Source organism: Malaya genurostris, chromosome 2 (assembly GCF_030247185.1).
Source record: "Malaya genurostris strain Urasoe2022 chromosome 2, Malgen_1.1, whole genome shotgun sequence".
NCBI lineage: Eukaryota > Metazoa > Arthropoda > Insecta > Diptera > Culicidae > Malaya > Malaya genurostris.
The window spans coordinates 81,383,985-81,401,836 of NC_080571.1; the positions used below are offsets into that span (position 1 = coordinate 81,383,985).

A 17,852-nucleotide genomic window follows, 5' to 3' on the forward strand; every position below is an offset into this window, starting at 1 on the left:
ATCAAATCAAAATCAAATCAAAATCAAATCAAAATCAAATCAAAATCAAATCAAAATCAAATCAAAATCAAATCAAAATCAAATCAAAATCAAATCAAAATCAAATCAAAATCAAATCAAAATCAAATCAAAATCAAATCAAAATCAAATCAAAATCAAATCAAAATCAAATCAAAATCAAATCAAAATCAAATCAAAATCAAATCAAAATCAAATCAAAATCAAATCAAAATCAAATCAAAATCAAATCAAAATCAAATCAAAATCAAATCAAAATCAAATCAAAATCAAATCAAAATCAAATCAAAATCAAATCAAAATCAAATCAAAATCAAATCAAAATCAAATCAAAATCAAATCAAAATCAAATCAAAATCAAATCAAAATCAAATCAAAATCAAATCAAAATCAAATCAAAATCAAATCAAAATCAAATCAAAATCAAATCAAAATCAAATCAAAATCAAATCAAAATCAAATCAAAATCAAATCAAAATCAAATCAAAATCAAATCAAAATCAAATCAAAATCAAATCAAAATCAAATCAAAATCAAATCAAAATCAAATCAAAATCAAATCAAAATCAAATCAAAATCAAATCAAAATCAAATCAAAATCAAATCAAAATCAAATCAAAATCAAATCAAAATCAAATCAAAATCAAATCAAAATCAAATCAAAATCAAATCAAAATCAAATCAAAATCAAATCAAAATCAAATCAAAATCAAATCAAAATCAAATCAAAATCAAATCAAAATCAAATCAAAATCAAATCAAAATCAAATCAAAATCAAATCAAAATCAAATCAAAATCAAATCAAAATCAAATCAAAATCAAATCAAAATCAAATCAAAATCAAATCAAAATCAAATCAAAATCAAATCAAAATCAAATCAAAATCAAATCAAAATCAAATCAAAATCAAATCAAAATCAAATCAAAATCAAATCAAAATCAAATCAAAATCAAATCAAAATCAAATCAAAATCAAATCAAAATCAAATCAAAATCAAATCAAAATCAAATCAAAATCAAATCAAAATCAAATCAAAATCAAATCAAAATCAAATCAAAATCAAATCAAAATCAAATCAAAATCAAATCAAAATCAAATCAAAATCAAATCAAAATCAAATCAAAATCAAATCAAAATCAAATCAAAATCAAATCAAAATCAAATCAAAATCAAATCAAAATCAAATCAAAATCAAATCAAAATCAAATCAAAATCAAATCAAAATCAAATCAAAATCAAATCAAAATCAAATCAAAATCAAATCAAAATCAAATCAAAATCAAATCAAAATCAAATCAAAATCAAATCAAAATCAAATCAAAATCAAATCAAAATCAAATCAAAATCAAATCAAAATCAAATCAAAATCAAATCAAAATCAAATCAAAATCAAATCAAAATCAAATCAAAATCAAATCAAAATCAAATCAAAATCAAATCAAAATCAAATCAAAATCAAATCAAAATCAAATCAAAATCAAATCAAAATCAAATCAAAATCAAATCAAAATCAAATCAAAATCAAATCAAAATCAAATCAAAATCAAATCAAAATCAAATCAAAATCAAATCAAAATCAAATCAAAATCAAATCAAAATCAAATCAAAATCAAATCAAAATCAAATCAAAATCAAATCAAAATCAAATCAAAATCAAATCAAAATCAAATCAAAATCAAATCAAAATCAAATCAAAATCAAATCAAAATCAAATCAAAATCAAATCAAAATCAAATCAAAATCAAATCAAAATCAAATCAAAATCAAATCAAAATCAAATCAAAATCAAATCAAAATCAAATCAAAATCAAATCAAAATCAAATCAAAATCAAATCAAAATCAAATCAAAATCAAATCAAAATCAAATCAAAATCAAATCAAAATCAAATCAAAATCAAATCAAAATCAAATCAAAATCAAATCAAAATCAAATCAAAATCAAATCAAAATCAAATCAAAATCAAATCAAAATCAAATCAAAATCAAATCAAAATCAAATCAAAATCAAATCAAAATCAAATCAAAATCAAATCAAAATCAAATCAAAATCAAATCAAAATCAAATCAAAATCAAATCAAAATCAAATCAAAATCAAATCAAAATCAAATCAAAATCAAATCAAAATCAAATCAAAATCAAATCAAAATCAAATCAAAATCAAATCAAAATCAAATCAAAATCAAATCAAAATCAAATCAAAATCAAATCAAAATCAAATCAAAATCAAATCAAAATCAAATCAAAATCAAATCAAAATCAAATCAAAATCAAATCAAAATCAAATCAAAATCAAATCAAAATCAAATCAAAATCAAATCAAAATCAAATCAAAATCAAATCAAAATCAAATCAAAATCAAATCAAAATCAAATCAAAATCAAATCAAAATCAAATCAAAATCAAATCAAAATCAAATCAAAATCAAATCAAAATCAAATCAAAATCAAATCAAAATCAAATCAAAATCAAATCAAAATCAAATCAAAATCAAATCAAAATCAAATCAAAATCAAATCAAAATCAAATCAAAATCAAATCAAAATCAAATCAAAATCAAATCAAAATCAAATCAAAATCAAATCAAAATCAAATCAAAATCAAATCAAAATCAAATCAAAATCAAATCAAAATCAAATCAAAATCAAATCAAAATCAAATCAAAATCAAATCAAAATCAAATCAAAATCAAATCAAAATCAAATCAAAATCAAATCAAAATCAAATCAAAATCAAATCAAAATCAAATCAAAATCAAATCAAAATCAAATCAAAATCAAATCAAAATCAAATCAAAATCAAATCAAAATCAAATCAAAATCAAATCAAAATCAAATCAAAATCAAATCAAAATCAAATCAAAATCAAATCAAAATCAAATCAAAATCAAATCAAAATCAAATCAAAATCAAATCAAAATCAAATCAAAATCAAATCAAAATCAAATCAAAATCAAATCAAAATCAAATCAAAATCAAATCAAAATCAAATCAAAATCAAATCAAAATCAAATCAAAATCAAATCAAAATCAAATCAAAATCAAATCAAAATCAAATCAAAATCAAATCAAAATCAAATCAAAATCAAATCAAAATCAAATCAAAATCAAATCAAAATCAAATCAAAATCAAATCAAAATCAAATCAAAATCAAATCAAAATCAAATCAAAATCAAATCAAAATCAAATCAAAATCAAATCAAAATCAAATCAAAATCAAATCAAAATCAAATCAAAATCAAATCAAAATCAAATCAAAATCAAATCAAAATCAAATCAAAATCAAATCAAAATCAAATCAAAATCAAATCAAAATCAAATCAAAATCAAATCAAAATCAAATCAAAATCAAATCAAAATCAAATCAAAATCAAATCAAAATCAAATCAAAATCAAATCAAAATCAAATCAAAATCAAATCAAAATCAAATCAAAATCAAATCAAAATCAAATCAAAATCAAATCAAAATCAAATCAAAATCAAATCAAAATCAAATCAAAATCAAATCAAAATCAAATCAAAATCAAATCAAAATCAAATCAAAATCAAATCAAAATCAAATCAAAATCAAATCAAAATCAAATCAAAATCAAATCAAAATCAAATCAAAATCAAATCAAAATCAAATCAAAATCAAATCAAAATCAAATCAAAATCAAATCAAAATCAAATCAAAATCAAATCAAAATCAAATCAAAATCAAATCAAAATCAAATCAAAATCAAATCAAAATCAAATCAAAATCAAATCAAAATCAAATCAAAATCAAATCAAAATCAAATCAAAATCAAATCAAAATCAAATCAAAATCAAATCAAAATCAAATCAAAATCAAATCAAAATCAAATCAAAATCAAATCAAAATCAAATCAAAATCAAATCAAAATCAAATCAAAATCAAATCAAAATCAAATCAAAATCAAATCAAAATCAAATCAAAATCAAATCAAAATCAAATCAAAATCAAATCAAAATCAAATCAAAATCAAATCAAAATCAAATCAAAATCAAATCAAAATCAAATCAAAATCAAATCAAAATCAAATCAAAATCAAATCAAAATCAAATCAAAATCAAATCAAAATCAAATCAAAATCAAATCAAAATCAAATCAAAATCAAATCAAAATCAAATCAAAATCAAATCAAAATCAAATCAAAATCAAATCAAAATCAAATCAAAATCAAATCAAAATCAAATCAAAATCAAATCAAAATCAAATCAAAATCAAATCAAAATCAAATCAAAATCAAATCAAAATCAAATCAAAATCAAATCAAAATCAAATCAAAATCAAATCAAAATCAAATCAAAATCAAATCAAAATCAAATCAAAATCAAATCAAAATCAAATCAAAATCAAATCAAAATCAAATCAAAATCAAATCAAAATCAAATCAAAATCAAATCAAAATCAAATCAAAATCAAATCAAAATCAAATCAAAATCAAATCAAAATCAAATCAAAATCAAATCAAAATCAAATCAAAATCAAATCAAAATCAAATCAAAATCAAATCAAAATCAAATCAAAATCAAATCAAAATCAAATCAAAATCAAATCAAAATCAAATCAAAATCAAATCAAAATCAAATCAAAATCAAATCAAAATCAAATCAAAATCAAATCAAAATCAAATCAAAATCAAATCAAAATCAAATCAAAATCAAACAAATTTATATATTTGATAGAAAATAATTATGAAACTGAATAAAGATTTCTACTTTATGAAATGTAATAACATGAATTGTAATGCAATTATAAAATTTAAATTTAGAACTCTAATTTGTATCTTTTTTATGTATTTTGCTAAAGCCGGTATTAAAGCAGTCCCTAGAGCGACTATAATGCCAATTAGTGATATTATGCTGTCCAGATTGGAAACCTGGGGAGTGTTGCAATGGTCGTATTAGTGACGGCGCAAAAAAGGTGCGAAAACTTCAAAACTGTCGCAAAAAATATTTCAATTTGTAAGTGTTTTTAGTTGATGGCAAAATAGATGGCAAAATAAAGTCACTATAATCCGGTTTTCGGTAATAGTTGTCAAAAATCTTCTAAATGAAACTTATATTGTTTTCTTAAATATGTCCATAAAAATGTCATCATTACAATACTAGGTATATACCCTTGCAGCAAATAGAAATTCTTAAAAAGTCAGGCTTATGTTAACTTAGGAGCGTAAACAGTTTTTGTTGCTTTGGTTGAAAATATGTAACATCAAACATATAGCATACTAAGTATTGCCATAACATAATTTATGTGACTATTGATAACAAAATCGTTTGCCATCGAATAAGATGGAATATAGGCTAAATGGCTTGAACGATACATCAAATGTATAAGTATAAGTATGAAAATATATTTACTATTGTTGGAACCAAAAAAATGCTTTATTTTCAACACACGTTCTAACACCAACAGTGGATAAACAATAATTTTTATTCTGAGCATAACCTTGCAAGCATCACACTATAAATGCATTCAAAATTCGATTACATTACCATAAACATGGTCGTTATTGTAGAATTTAGAATCATAATGAATATGAATTAATTCTACACGGCTTATTTTCGAACATTACAAACATATGGTAATTTTATAAATCGAAAGTGCGAGAAAAAAATTGAATATCGCTTGACAAGTTTAAAATGCCTTTTGTTCTAAATATTTGCATTCTGATCTTAAATCGTTTAGAATATTAGAAGGCAAAACATGATCAAAATCAGACTGTCGTTTATTGTGAGGGTTTCTAATGGAAAATGAAGACGATCTGATTTACAGTCGCATTTATACAAGTTTATCATACATTCTTTAAACATTTTGTATCTCATTTCACATATAGTGCCATTAGAATTAATATCGATTCACAGAATGTCATTTATATCATCTATTGTTTTTTTTTAAATTAAGACGTTTATCACCCAACTAATAATGCTGAATTATTTGCGTGTGAAATGATCAACTATCCATTTGAACATCCTCCCGCATTCAATGCGTTGGAACTAACTCGTTTACAAGTCCCATTGACACACTTATTCACCCATCATTCTTGAAAGAAACATGAAAAAATTCATCGATTTGAACAGTCTCTCGCGTAAACAAAATTAAAACTTTTTCATTTGTTTCAATTCGTTTCGTTTAGATTTAAGATTTTTTTTATTAACTATTACCCAAGTAAAAATGTTGACAAAAGATTTGCCTTGTGGCCTAATATAAAAATATATAATATGAAGGAAACATAAAACACCTTTTGATATCGTTTGATTCGATTTGATTTTTGATTGATAATCCTATTGACAGGCTCTGTCACCCATCATTAGATTCCCAAAAGCGACAAAACAGAAAATTTTCTCCGATTTGAACACCTTCACGCATTCGAAACATCAAAACTTATTGATTTTGAAGCCCCATTGACACGCTCTGTCACCCATCATTAGATTCCCAAAAGCGACAAAATAGAAAATTTTCTTCGATTTGAACACCTCCACTCATTCGAAACATCAAAACTTATTGATTTTCAAACCCCATTGACACGCTCTTTTACCCATCATTAGATTCCCAAAAGCGACAAAACAGAAAATTTTCACCGATTTGAACACCTTCACGCATTCGAAACATCAAAACTTATTGATTTTCAAACCCCATTGACACGCTCTTTTACCCATCATTAGATTCCCAAAAGCGACAAAACAGAAAATTTTCACCGATTTGAACACCTCCACGCATTCGAAACATCAAAACTTATTGATTTTCAAACCCCATTGACACGCTCTTTCACCCATCATTAGATTCCCAAAAGCGACAAAACAGAAAATTTTCACCGATTTGAACACCTTCACGCATTCGAAACATCAAAACTTATTGATTTTGAAGCCCCATTGACACGCTCTTTCACCCATCATTAGATTCCCAAAAGCGACAAAACAGAAAATTTTCACCGATTTGAACACCTTCACGCATTCGAAACATCAAAACTTATTGATTTTCAAACCCCATTGACACGCTCTTTCACCCATCATTAGATTCCCAAAAGCGACAAAACAGAAAATTTTCACCGATTTGAACACCTCCACGCATTCGAAACATCAAAACTTATTGATTTTCAAACCCCATTGACACGCTCTTTCACCCATCATTAGATTCCCAAAAGCGACAAAACAGAAAATTTTCACCGATTTGAACACCTCCACGCATTCGAAACATCAAAACTTATTGATTTTGAAGCCCCATTGACACGCTCTGTCACCCATCATTAGATTCCCAAAAGCGACAAAACAGAAAATTTTCACCGATTTGAACACCTCCACGCATTCGAAACATCAAAACTTATTGATTTTCAAACCCCATTGACACGTTCTTTCACCCATCATTAGATTCCCAAAAGCGACAAAACAGAAAATTTTCACCGATTTGAACACCTCCACGCATTCGAAACATCAAAACTTATTGATTTTCAAACCCCATTGACACGCTCTTTCACCCATCATTAGATTCCCAAAAGCGACAAAACAGAAAATTTTCACCGATTTGAACACCTCCACGCATTCGAAACATCAAAACTTATTGATTTTGAAGCCCCATTGACACGCTCTGTCACCCATCATTAGATTCCCAAAAGCGACAAAACAGAAAATTTTCACCGATTTGAACACCTCCACGCATTCGAAACATCAAAACTTATTGATTTTCAAACCCCATTGACACGTTCTTTCACCCATCATTAGATTCCCAAAAGCGACAAAACAGAAAATTTTCACCGATTTGAACACCTCCACGCATTCGAAACATCAAAACTTATTGATTTTCAAACCCCATTGACACGCTCTTTCACCCATCATTAGATTCCCAAAAGTGACAAAACAGAAAATTTTCACCGATTTGAACACCTCCACGCATTCGAAACATCAAAATTTATTGATTTTGATGCCCCATTGACACGCTCTTTCACCCATCATTAGATTCCCAAAAGCGACAAAACAGAAAATTTTCACCGATTTGAACACCTTCACGCATTCGAAACATCAAAACTTATTGATTTTGAAGCCCCATTGACACGCTCTTTCACCCATCATTAGATTCCCAAAAGCGACAAAACAGAAAATTTTCACCGATTTGAACACCTCCACGCATTCGAAACATCAAAACTTATTGATTTTCAAACCCCATTGACACGTTCTTTCACCCATCATTAGATTCCCAAAAGCGACAAAACAGAAAATTTTCACCGATTTGAACACTCGCACGCATATCACCTGCATTATGCAAAATTTATACAGTTGTATCATTTGCTCACCCCTTTGTACAATTTTTGCTGATCCTCATCAAAAACGATTTTCTACTCAAATCATTTCTGATCGCATCAGTAGTGATTTTTTGAAATTAAAATCTTCTCTGATTTCCTAATTCCATAATCATGATCTTACACGAAATCAAATCACATAAGGATCAGATGAGTGCGATTATGTGACGATGATTTTTCTTTAGGCTAGGATCAGTAGTGATCAAATCAGTAGTGATTTTTTAAAGTTCAAGATCAGTGATCTTAAGATCAGCAGTGATCGTCGATCACTGGTGATTTTTGATTTTTGGTGATTTTTCCAGCCCTGGTAATGACGCAAATATTCCAAGAGAGTCTTTTTGCGCAACCTAGCAGATTGCACAGATCGCACAAGCCCAAAATTGTAACCCTACAGCGGATTGTATGTAGTTGGAAACGATTCAATTTGTTTGGTTTCAAATTCAAAGATGCGGTTTTGGTCAATTGGTTTGATGTCAAAACATTTATTTTGCGTAAACTGCCTTCATTTCCAGGGTGAAAGGCACTCAATCAAAGTCGAAGTGCAAGTGTTTGATGAAAAAATAGCCGTTTCCGTACCAATTATATTAAAAGTCTATCCTATACTTGACGAAATATATTTGTAATTGTTTTATCATGAAGATAAAAGAATAAACTTCGCAACGTAGGCTAACGTTAAATAAATATTTTGACGAGGAACCAATTGATAAAAAGCCATTTTTGAATTGAAAAGTACGCAATTGTGTTCACAGGAACTGTGCTGTGTAATTATTTCCATCAATACTCTGCCAATCCTTGGCTTTTAAATAAAATGCACAGAAAAAATTATGAATTTTACAGGTAACATAACTCTACAAACGATACAATTCATAACTACTTAACTTGTCAAGTGACGCAATATTCCATTCGTACAGAATTTTACTGGCTGCGAGTGTAATTTGCACTCAACTATGAAGTGCCGCTGTATTTATATGTATCAATTATTCATTAAGCAGAAATGTGTTTCTGTGGCTCAGTCCGTTAACGGCGTGATTCGTAATCTAATGTTTCTCGGTTCAAGTCGCGCTCTTGCTATCGATCTTTTGTATTTGATTTTACTCGATTTCAAGTCATGTGATTTTTGAATCACACAATTTTTTTAAATGTTCTTGAATATAACTTTGTGTGAAACATGACGCTCCATTTATGTGCATCTTATAAGATAAAAAATCCCAAGATTTTTTCGAACTGTGTTCATTCAATTCAATAATTCAGTCCTTTTTAGAACAAACTCAGAGTATAGGAATTTTTTTTTCTTTTGAAGACGTACATACTCTTCTTATTAAGATGATTTAGACGAAAATACATTCAGATTGATTCAGTTAGCTCACAAAAGCGGGTATCAGCGCTTACTTCGTATATCCGAACACATTTTCGAAACCAAAAGTATCAACTATAAAACATTTGAACTTGATCATTGGTTACATTCTGAAAACCTTTTTTAATTCACCTGGTGATGTAATGATGCCTTTCTAATAGAACTCATTTTTTTCATAAATATTACAAAGAGATTCTTTAAAAAAAATGTTATTTGAATCTTAAATATGAACAAAAAAGTTTGTTTGAGCACACTAGCATAACCTTTCCAATTTAAAAAGTTGTGAGGTAAGTTTAAAAGAATTATTCCTTTAGATTCCAATTAAAGGCCCTTTAATTTCATAGCCCCCAATTGAATTTCATCTGCATCTGACTTCCGGTTCCGGAGTTACAAGGTAAAATGTGCAAAAAAAAATTGAAAAAGTGCACTCGATTTTCTCAAAGAACACTCATCCCGATCCTAAAATTGGACCAATATTCGCTTACTTGTCTCAGATACGGCTGAACCGATTTTCACAACCAAAAACGAAAGGTCTTGTGATCCCATAGTCTGCCATTGAATTTCATCTTTATCCGACTTCCGGTTCTGGAATTACAAAGTAATATGTGCTAGTTTATGAAAAAAAATGCGCACTCAATTTTCTCGGTATTTTCTCAGCCGATTTTAACAAACTAAGATGCAAATGCTTGAAAAAGTTCCCGAAAATCGATCCGGATCCGACTTCCTTGACACAAATTAAAGCTCTCATTGTCTGGAAATATACTGTGCAGTTTCATCCAGATCCGACTTTCGGTTCCGAAATTACAGGGCGATGAGTGTCGAAACTTTCAAACCGTCATACAAAATGACAATGCAAAACCGGTACGTATCGGTACGTGTTGATACAGGAGAAGAAAACACCACCGCCTTTGCGACCAATTGGTTTTTAGTTTCCTCTATCAGTAAGCTTTTTGAAAAATCTTGTTGAGAATGATGTCTCATATAAATGAGAGTTCAATTTTCTTACCAGAGCAGTTTGGGTTTCGTCATGAACTTGTAAGAGTAACGAACATGAAAAAAGCAAATAAATCCTCTGGGTTATCCACTGGAGTTGTTCTTCTAGACATAGAAAACAACATTGGTCTGATCATGCAAAATACTTAGGTTTAACGTATGACAAAAAACTCACTTTCAAGGATAATATAGAAAGAATCCAAGCAAAGTGTAATAAATATATTAAATGTTTATATCCTCTTATAAACAGAAATTCTAAGCTCTGTCTAAAAAACAAATTGTAAATTAATAAACAAATGTTCGGATCAGTCATGCTTTATGCAGTACCAATTTGGTCAAGTCGTTGTTCCACCAGGAAGAAAACGCTTCAAAGGATTCAGAATAAAATTCTGAAAATGATTTTGAAGCGTCCTCCCTGGTTTTGTACAAATGATTTACACAGACTCACAAATATAGAACCATTAGATGTAATGTCACATAATATTATAAGCAAATTCCGACAAAAATCGATATAATCTTCAATTGAATCGATTCGCTCTCTGTATTAGCTAGCAAGTTAGTATATAAGCTCCTTTACCCCCATTACACAATACTAGTAGGTTAATAATTTTCCCTACACAAAAATCCAAGAATTGCGGAAGCGAATGATGTCCTAATGGTAATAATCAAATCAAGTATATAATAGGGCTGAAAAGTCACCAATTGTGACCGAACAGCCAATTTAATATTATTAATTTAATTTTAATTTATATATCAAAAAAAAATCAAACAGCTATTTAATATATTTATCCAACTGTATTGAGCAGACAGGTAAAAATCCTAAAACATTCCGTGTTATATTTTAGATGGCGTTAGCTCCGCCCTTTCTGATGAAAGTGTGTAATGACGCAAATATTCAAAGAGAGCCCTTTCGAACCGCCTAGCAGAGTGCTGAGTTTGGACAAGTGCAGAATTGTTACCCAATTGATTGCGGATTGTAGGAATTACAACTGAAAACGAAACCGAAGCGAGCTGCGACACGTTTTGACCAAACCCCGTCGCTCCCTGCCGTTTCCCTCAAGCAGTGCACGTTTCATGCGGCGCGTCTAACGAAAATGAAATATTTTTACTATCTGAACGCATGAATATCGCACCGAGAAGATGCTTTAAATTCAATTTGTTTACAAAATGGTGATGGAAAATTAGGTAGAATTTAACATTTAAAAAAAATATATGCTCTATTTTGAGACAAAAATAGTATTTTATCAATTTGTAAAGTTTCGAAAAAAAACTCTAGCGTCAGAAGGCATTACTATAAAAACTTGCCTAAATGTTGATGTAACAAGAAATATTACAATTTTTTGGATTTGTGGATACTAAAACTAGAAAACAAGAGTAACTTCAAAATCGGCTAGGTCACAAAAAATGAGGGGGCTACTTCAGGAATTTTCACTCTTCATTCTCTCGAAAATTAGACTTATTTTGAGAACATCACCAGTACAACAATTGTTTGAAGGATTTGTCATTAGGTACATAGGGTACATGAAATTTCCGAAATCGAAAAAAAATTGATGCCAAAAGGCTTAGAATTGCATGAAACGACGAGATTTAGTGTCATCTCGAAAAATTTTTTTGAAAAAATCGACTTTTTGGGACTTAGAAAAAATAGTCTCAGAAAGTTGATTTTTTTCTTTGAGATGACACTAAATCTCGACGTTACATGCAGTTTTAAGAGTTTCGGCATCAAAAAAATTTTCGATTTTGGAAATTTCATGTACTCCCCCCTATGGTGCTTTTCCAAGATCGAAAATTTTCAAACCTTAATCGCCAGGCAGCACCCCTTACGCATGTCCGGTTTAGCTCAAATTTTTCATGAGGACATTTTTCGAGGTGCTTAAACTTTTGAACAATTGCGCTTTACGAAATTAGAGGTGATCCCAAAATAAGAGTGGTAAAAATCAACGTGTTTTGTCGGTTATGTCACTTATACAATTATATCTCTGGAACCAAAAGTCACAGCCATTTGATCTTTGAACTTGATCAATGGCCCAATAGTAGCTTTTAAACGAGTCATTTGTTAAAATCGGTTCAGCGATCTCTGAGAAAATTGAGCGCGTTCAAATATCTTCTAAAAGTGCACACACACATACACACATACACACACACAGACATTTTCCGATCTCTTCGAACTGAGTCGAATGGTATATAACACTATGGGTCTCCGATGCTCCGTTCGAAAGTCGGTTTTTCCAGCAATTCTAATACCTTTCTATAGAGAAAGGCAAAAAAACGGATATCAAAATTTCAAGTCAATTTACAAAAGCAAAAAACACCACTTTCGAATTCAACGAAACTTTGTCCCAAGGTAGCTTATTCTGTTCCCTTCCAACCATCCGTGTATTGTACGGCGATATTATATTGCGCTTTGGCGTGTGTTTCGTAAATAGCGTTAACTTTACGTTTGCTTAGCGTTTCATATTGAACTGCTCTGCACTGACGAGTCGAAGACGAAACGTAAGGAATAGTGAAATCGGTTATGTGCCCAAAGCACAAAAACGGCTGTTATCCAAACCCCTTAATAATAATGAAAAAGTATTTCTAACTAAAACTGTTTCTTCTCCATTACTGATACATTTTGCAAACATCGGGCAGCCAGTATTCTGTGAAATTTCCTCTCAAATTGAGTTGAGTTTAGTTCATAAAATATAAAGACACTGTAAATTTTTTTAATTTAACAAGAAAATGTTTTTTTTTTTTTTGCAAAACGATGCCGAAACTTTTCAAAGTTGCTTATACCGACTGTGGCCGAAATGCTACTGAATGAATTTTGAAGAGCGAAACCACGGTCAAAACCGTTAGCTGTGTTTGGGAACAAAGTGAATTTTCACTCTGGTGTGCTGCGATTGGTTCCGGGAAACGTGGACCAATTGTAATAAATTTTTCATGAATGTACTAACGAAACACTTTAATGCCGTTGCTAAACATGATTGAGTTGAAATTTTTCGGATCGATTGTTGGTTGAATGGTATAAATCCATCTACGAGTCACTGGGTTATAAGCGATTAAAATTATGACAACAACGTCTAACGCGACTAGTTTTGACTTTTTAAATGACCCCCGGTGACTTATAGTAAAAAATAAGCCATTTTTATGGACGCAAAACAGAGGATAATTAAAATTCCTGAAAATATATTTAAGTAAATATAATTGAATTCTTTAATCTGAAAATATAAAAGGATTATCAGTAGCAAAATCATTTTCGAGGAATAACTGGACTACATGTAAATATCCTGAAATAACTCAATCTACTGCTAAAGCATTACCGTGCAATGTTAGTATGCAAATATAATATTTCAAACAAGTTAATATTAACAAACAATTTTATAAGGTACACACGTCAACCAAGGGTTCTCTGTTGCTATGAAAGTTTAAGAATCTATGAGGAAAACTCGAGGATAGGAATATATAATAAACAAGCGAATCCGGAGCAATATTCCTAAATATTTATTCTGTCCGTGGAAACAAAATTTAATATATGCACTAGGATAATTTCTAAATTATCGTTCGATTGATGGCATGAAAAGAATTTCACTAATTATTAGAAGCAACTTCCTAACGAAAAATCGACCAAGCAATGAAAATTAAGTAAACGTGCAACTCAGTTGACACCAATTTGTAATTTTCACGGTACCAACTATTGCTCGATTTGGAATGGTAATCGACCGAAGCAGAAATTGCTCACGACCGTGAAGCAATGAATTTATGAGCCATCAATCTTTCCATGACTACTGTTGCCTTCAAAGCGGGAACGGGAAATGAAAGTGTGTTTTTTTTTCGTTTCTAGTCTCGTAGGGTCAAAAACCTAGGGAAAACACTCTCATTTTCGATAAAATCTCACCATTGGTCACGTGATACCTCATAAATCGTGTGCATAATTCTCACCCGCTCGATCAAGCTCTCCGCCCGCCGGGCGAATGAGGTCCTTCTTTCCTGGGCGCTCATCGTGACTGCTGTCGCTTCCACAGGTCGTCCTGCACTAACACCGTTACTTTAAGGCACTTGCTTCTTCCTTTTTCTTTTTTCTCAGGGCCGTATCAACTTCAGCTGACGGCAGGTAATGAGATCCACTTTCAAACTTGGCACTTCCGACAACAGCAACAGTTTACGACAAGTGCGAGCGGTTTTCCAACAGCGCTTTCCCGACCACTCTACAACCGCCCCACAATTAATCCGATGGTGCGCTATTCTCGTGAATCTCCTCGAAACTGTTTCGCTCAATGCTTCCTCGCACTAGGTGCAATGTTGCCTACCTGCCAGCTGAGATCAGACAACATGACGTTTATTTACCAAATTTGTTTACAACAGTTAGAACTACAATCACGTATCGACTTCTTTTATCGGCACGTACCGAAGATCTCATCTACTTCGATTTCTCACTCTGAAGGCTGGGTGTGCCGATCGGTTAAAAGCTGCAGATTTATGTAATAGTCTCAGCTGGACTAACTAAATTTAGGATGTAGGTGTACGATTTAATTTGTTTTTCTTTTATATCAAAGAAGAAAAAACATCGCATTGATTGTCTAGTTTTGGTATAACCTAAAGGACCTAGTGTGAACTTACTGAAATAAAAAAATAAACCAAAAAAAATTACGTTATAAACTAATGCAACTTGCAGTCACAAAGTAGTGACGGATACAGTCACGTAACTTATACAGAAGGAACACTATCATCCTTTACCATAATAATAATATGAAATAGAATAATTGTACCAATAGTCAGCTCATTAGTCGCATATTATTATACTCGTTTATTTAATCCCGGTTTCAATCTAATTGTGGTTGTTCACCGGAGTATTATTTTTCTTATTACTCGGTCAACAATCAACGGATTGCGTTGTAATCGGAGGATGCATATTGCATTCGGTCCTAAGAGACAATATTACTAGAAAAATTAAGAGAAAAGTGTGTAATATTGATTGCAACTATTTTCGTCCATTGAACCAATGTACTAAACAAAGATTGCATATCTCACTTTAACTAATGGTTTTCCCATATGGAATGAATGGATGAATCTATTCGCCGAATCATGCATTAATCTTAAAACTGGCTTTGGTGTATAAATCGGGTACATTCTTACTACCCGACCTAGCTGCGACTTGTTTGGATTTATGGAAGTCAAAAGAACTAGCGAGAGAATAAATAGGGAAAAAGAATCGCACGGTGTCTGAACGTTTCTGACGATGCTCAGTAGGGGAAAAGACCTAGAAACGCAACTTCACTTTAAAATTTCTTGGAAACCATAGCAAATATATAACAAAAATGTCCATGAAATCGAATCAAAGATAAACTCAAGATAGAGTGGTCTGCGATTTCTTATGTATCATTTGAATAGAACCCCTCGATGAACTCGGCTCACTGTCAGTTTCATTCATTCGAATCAAAACAAGAAGCGTTTGATCGCTAGATGCGTCGTAACCAAATGTACCGCCGCGCGACATTATTATTACGACTGTCATGTTTCTCTTTCCATAACAGCCTTGTGAAAGTTTTCATCACAACATCCCTCAGAAAAACAGTACTGTACAGCAAACGTTGCCGTCATTCACTTCGTCTGACAGTTCATTCCATCTCAAAACATTTTCTCATTCTCCACGACAGCCGAAGAAGCAGGAAGTTTTCGCTACTGCAACAGTAAACTTCGTGAATTAGAGTCACTACGTTGTTTCTGTCGAAACCAAAATATTACTCTCCCTTGACCAGCCCTGCGACTGTAAAAGTAATTCCCTAAAAGTCAAAGGATGTCATCGATTTTCAAAGGCTGTCACCGAATGGAATGAGCGAACATAAAGAAACAGGAAACCAACAGCCCGATCAGTTTGACTACTCTCCGGATGGAATACTCTCGTCAAACTGGCGAGTAGAAACTGTCTCAGTGACAGCATTCATTTAGGCATGCGAGCGCTGCTGCCATTACAGTTCGGCATTAGGTTTTTTACCGTCACTGCTAACCTCAATCGGATGAACACTTTTTGACAGTCCAGCAGTACTGTTTGTAAACAGAAATTTCTTTTGTTTGTTTATTGACAAATTGGTTCAGACCATTTACGGTCCGTATCGCCTAAATAAAGTTTTAAAACATTTGTTCACGATTGAATACGGTTCGTTTTTGTTATTTATTAAATGAAAGTGACTAGTTGCAAAGTGTAAAGATGATTGTTTTAGATGTGCTCTACGATTTTTGTTTAAGCTTGTTTGTAAACAGTACCGCTGAACTGTCAAGGATGAATACTTGTTCATTTGTGTCGTTACGATAAAAAAACCTAATATGCTTCACACATACTATTAGGTTTTTTCTGGTCAAAATGTGTTCATCCGATTGAGGTTAGCAGTGACGGTAAAAAACCTAATAGACTGGGCTTTCGACTTTGCGCTCAGACAGTTCATGCTGTCTGGTGGCGGCTGTCATTTGGCGTTTTTCATTGAAAAACACTGGTGGCGTGGATTGCTCTGGTTTTGCACTTTCGAGCAGAAATCGCAATGAAACACCGTCAAAATGTTGCATTTCTGCTCGAAAGTGCAAAATCAGAGCAATCCACGCCACCAGTGTTTTTCAATGAAAAACGGCAATTGAAAAGCAGTACTGCTGGGAAGCCTGGGGTGGAATCATGTAAGGTGATTATCACCAAGTGATTATCACTTTTGAAAATTTGGAATCATGTAAGGTGTTAATCACCAAGTTCTGTCACCACTGCTGAAAGGCTAACATCACTATCAAACGTTGACATTACGTAAGGTGATAGTCACCACGATTTAATCACCTTCATGTCAAAATGGAGGTGATAGCAATTTAGTTATCACTTTCAGTAGTGATTTGATTTTTTGAGAAGTGGCTTTATAAATTATTGTCCGTTAGGTGAATTTTAAGCCACTGATATAAACATAACCTACCAAAATTGGTCGGAGAGGATAATTTTTTAATAAAATTCGTACTGATATTGTGTCAAAATTAAATACCAAAATGAAAAGTAACTTAGTTTATATAGTTTAAAAAATTCATAGAATGAACGGTAGTATTTATCAATTAAATCAATTAATTTATGTTGTAATTATTATTTGAAGGAATATCATTGGGGTATTCGTAGAGTCAAAGATAAATTGCTTTCTGGAAAAGTGATAAGTTTATGAATGTAGACATCTCCTGTTGCAC

General features: G+C 30.8%; 1 protein-coding gene across 3 annotated transcripts in view; it reads right to left on the minus strand.

The window, feature by feature from the left end:
- LOC131432356 (uncharacterized protein ZK1073.1) overlaps nt 1-17,852 on the minus strand; it is a 176,498-nt gene that overhangs the window by 137,190 nt on the left and 21,456 nt on the right. The window contains exon 2 of one of the 3 annotated variants that reach the window (XM_058598579.1): nt 14,589-14,963. In XM_058598579.1, coding sequence (XP_058454562.1) covers nt 14,589-14,648 — 60 coding nt within the window. In that variant the 5' untranslated portion in view covers nt 14,649-14,963. The other 2 variants (XM_058598578.1, XM_058598585.1) reach the window with 2 other exon arrangements.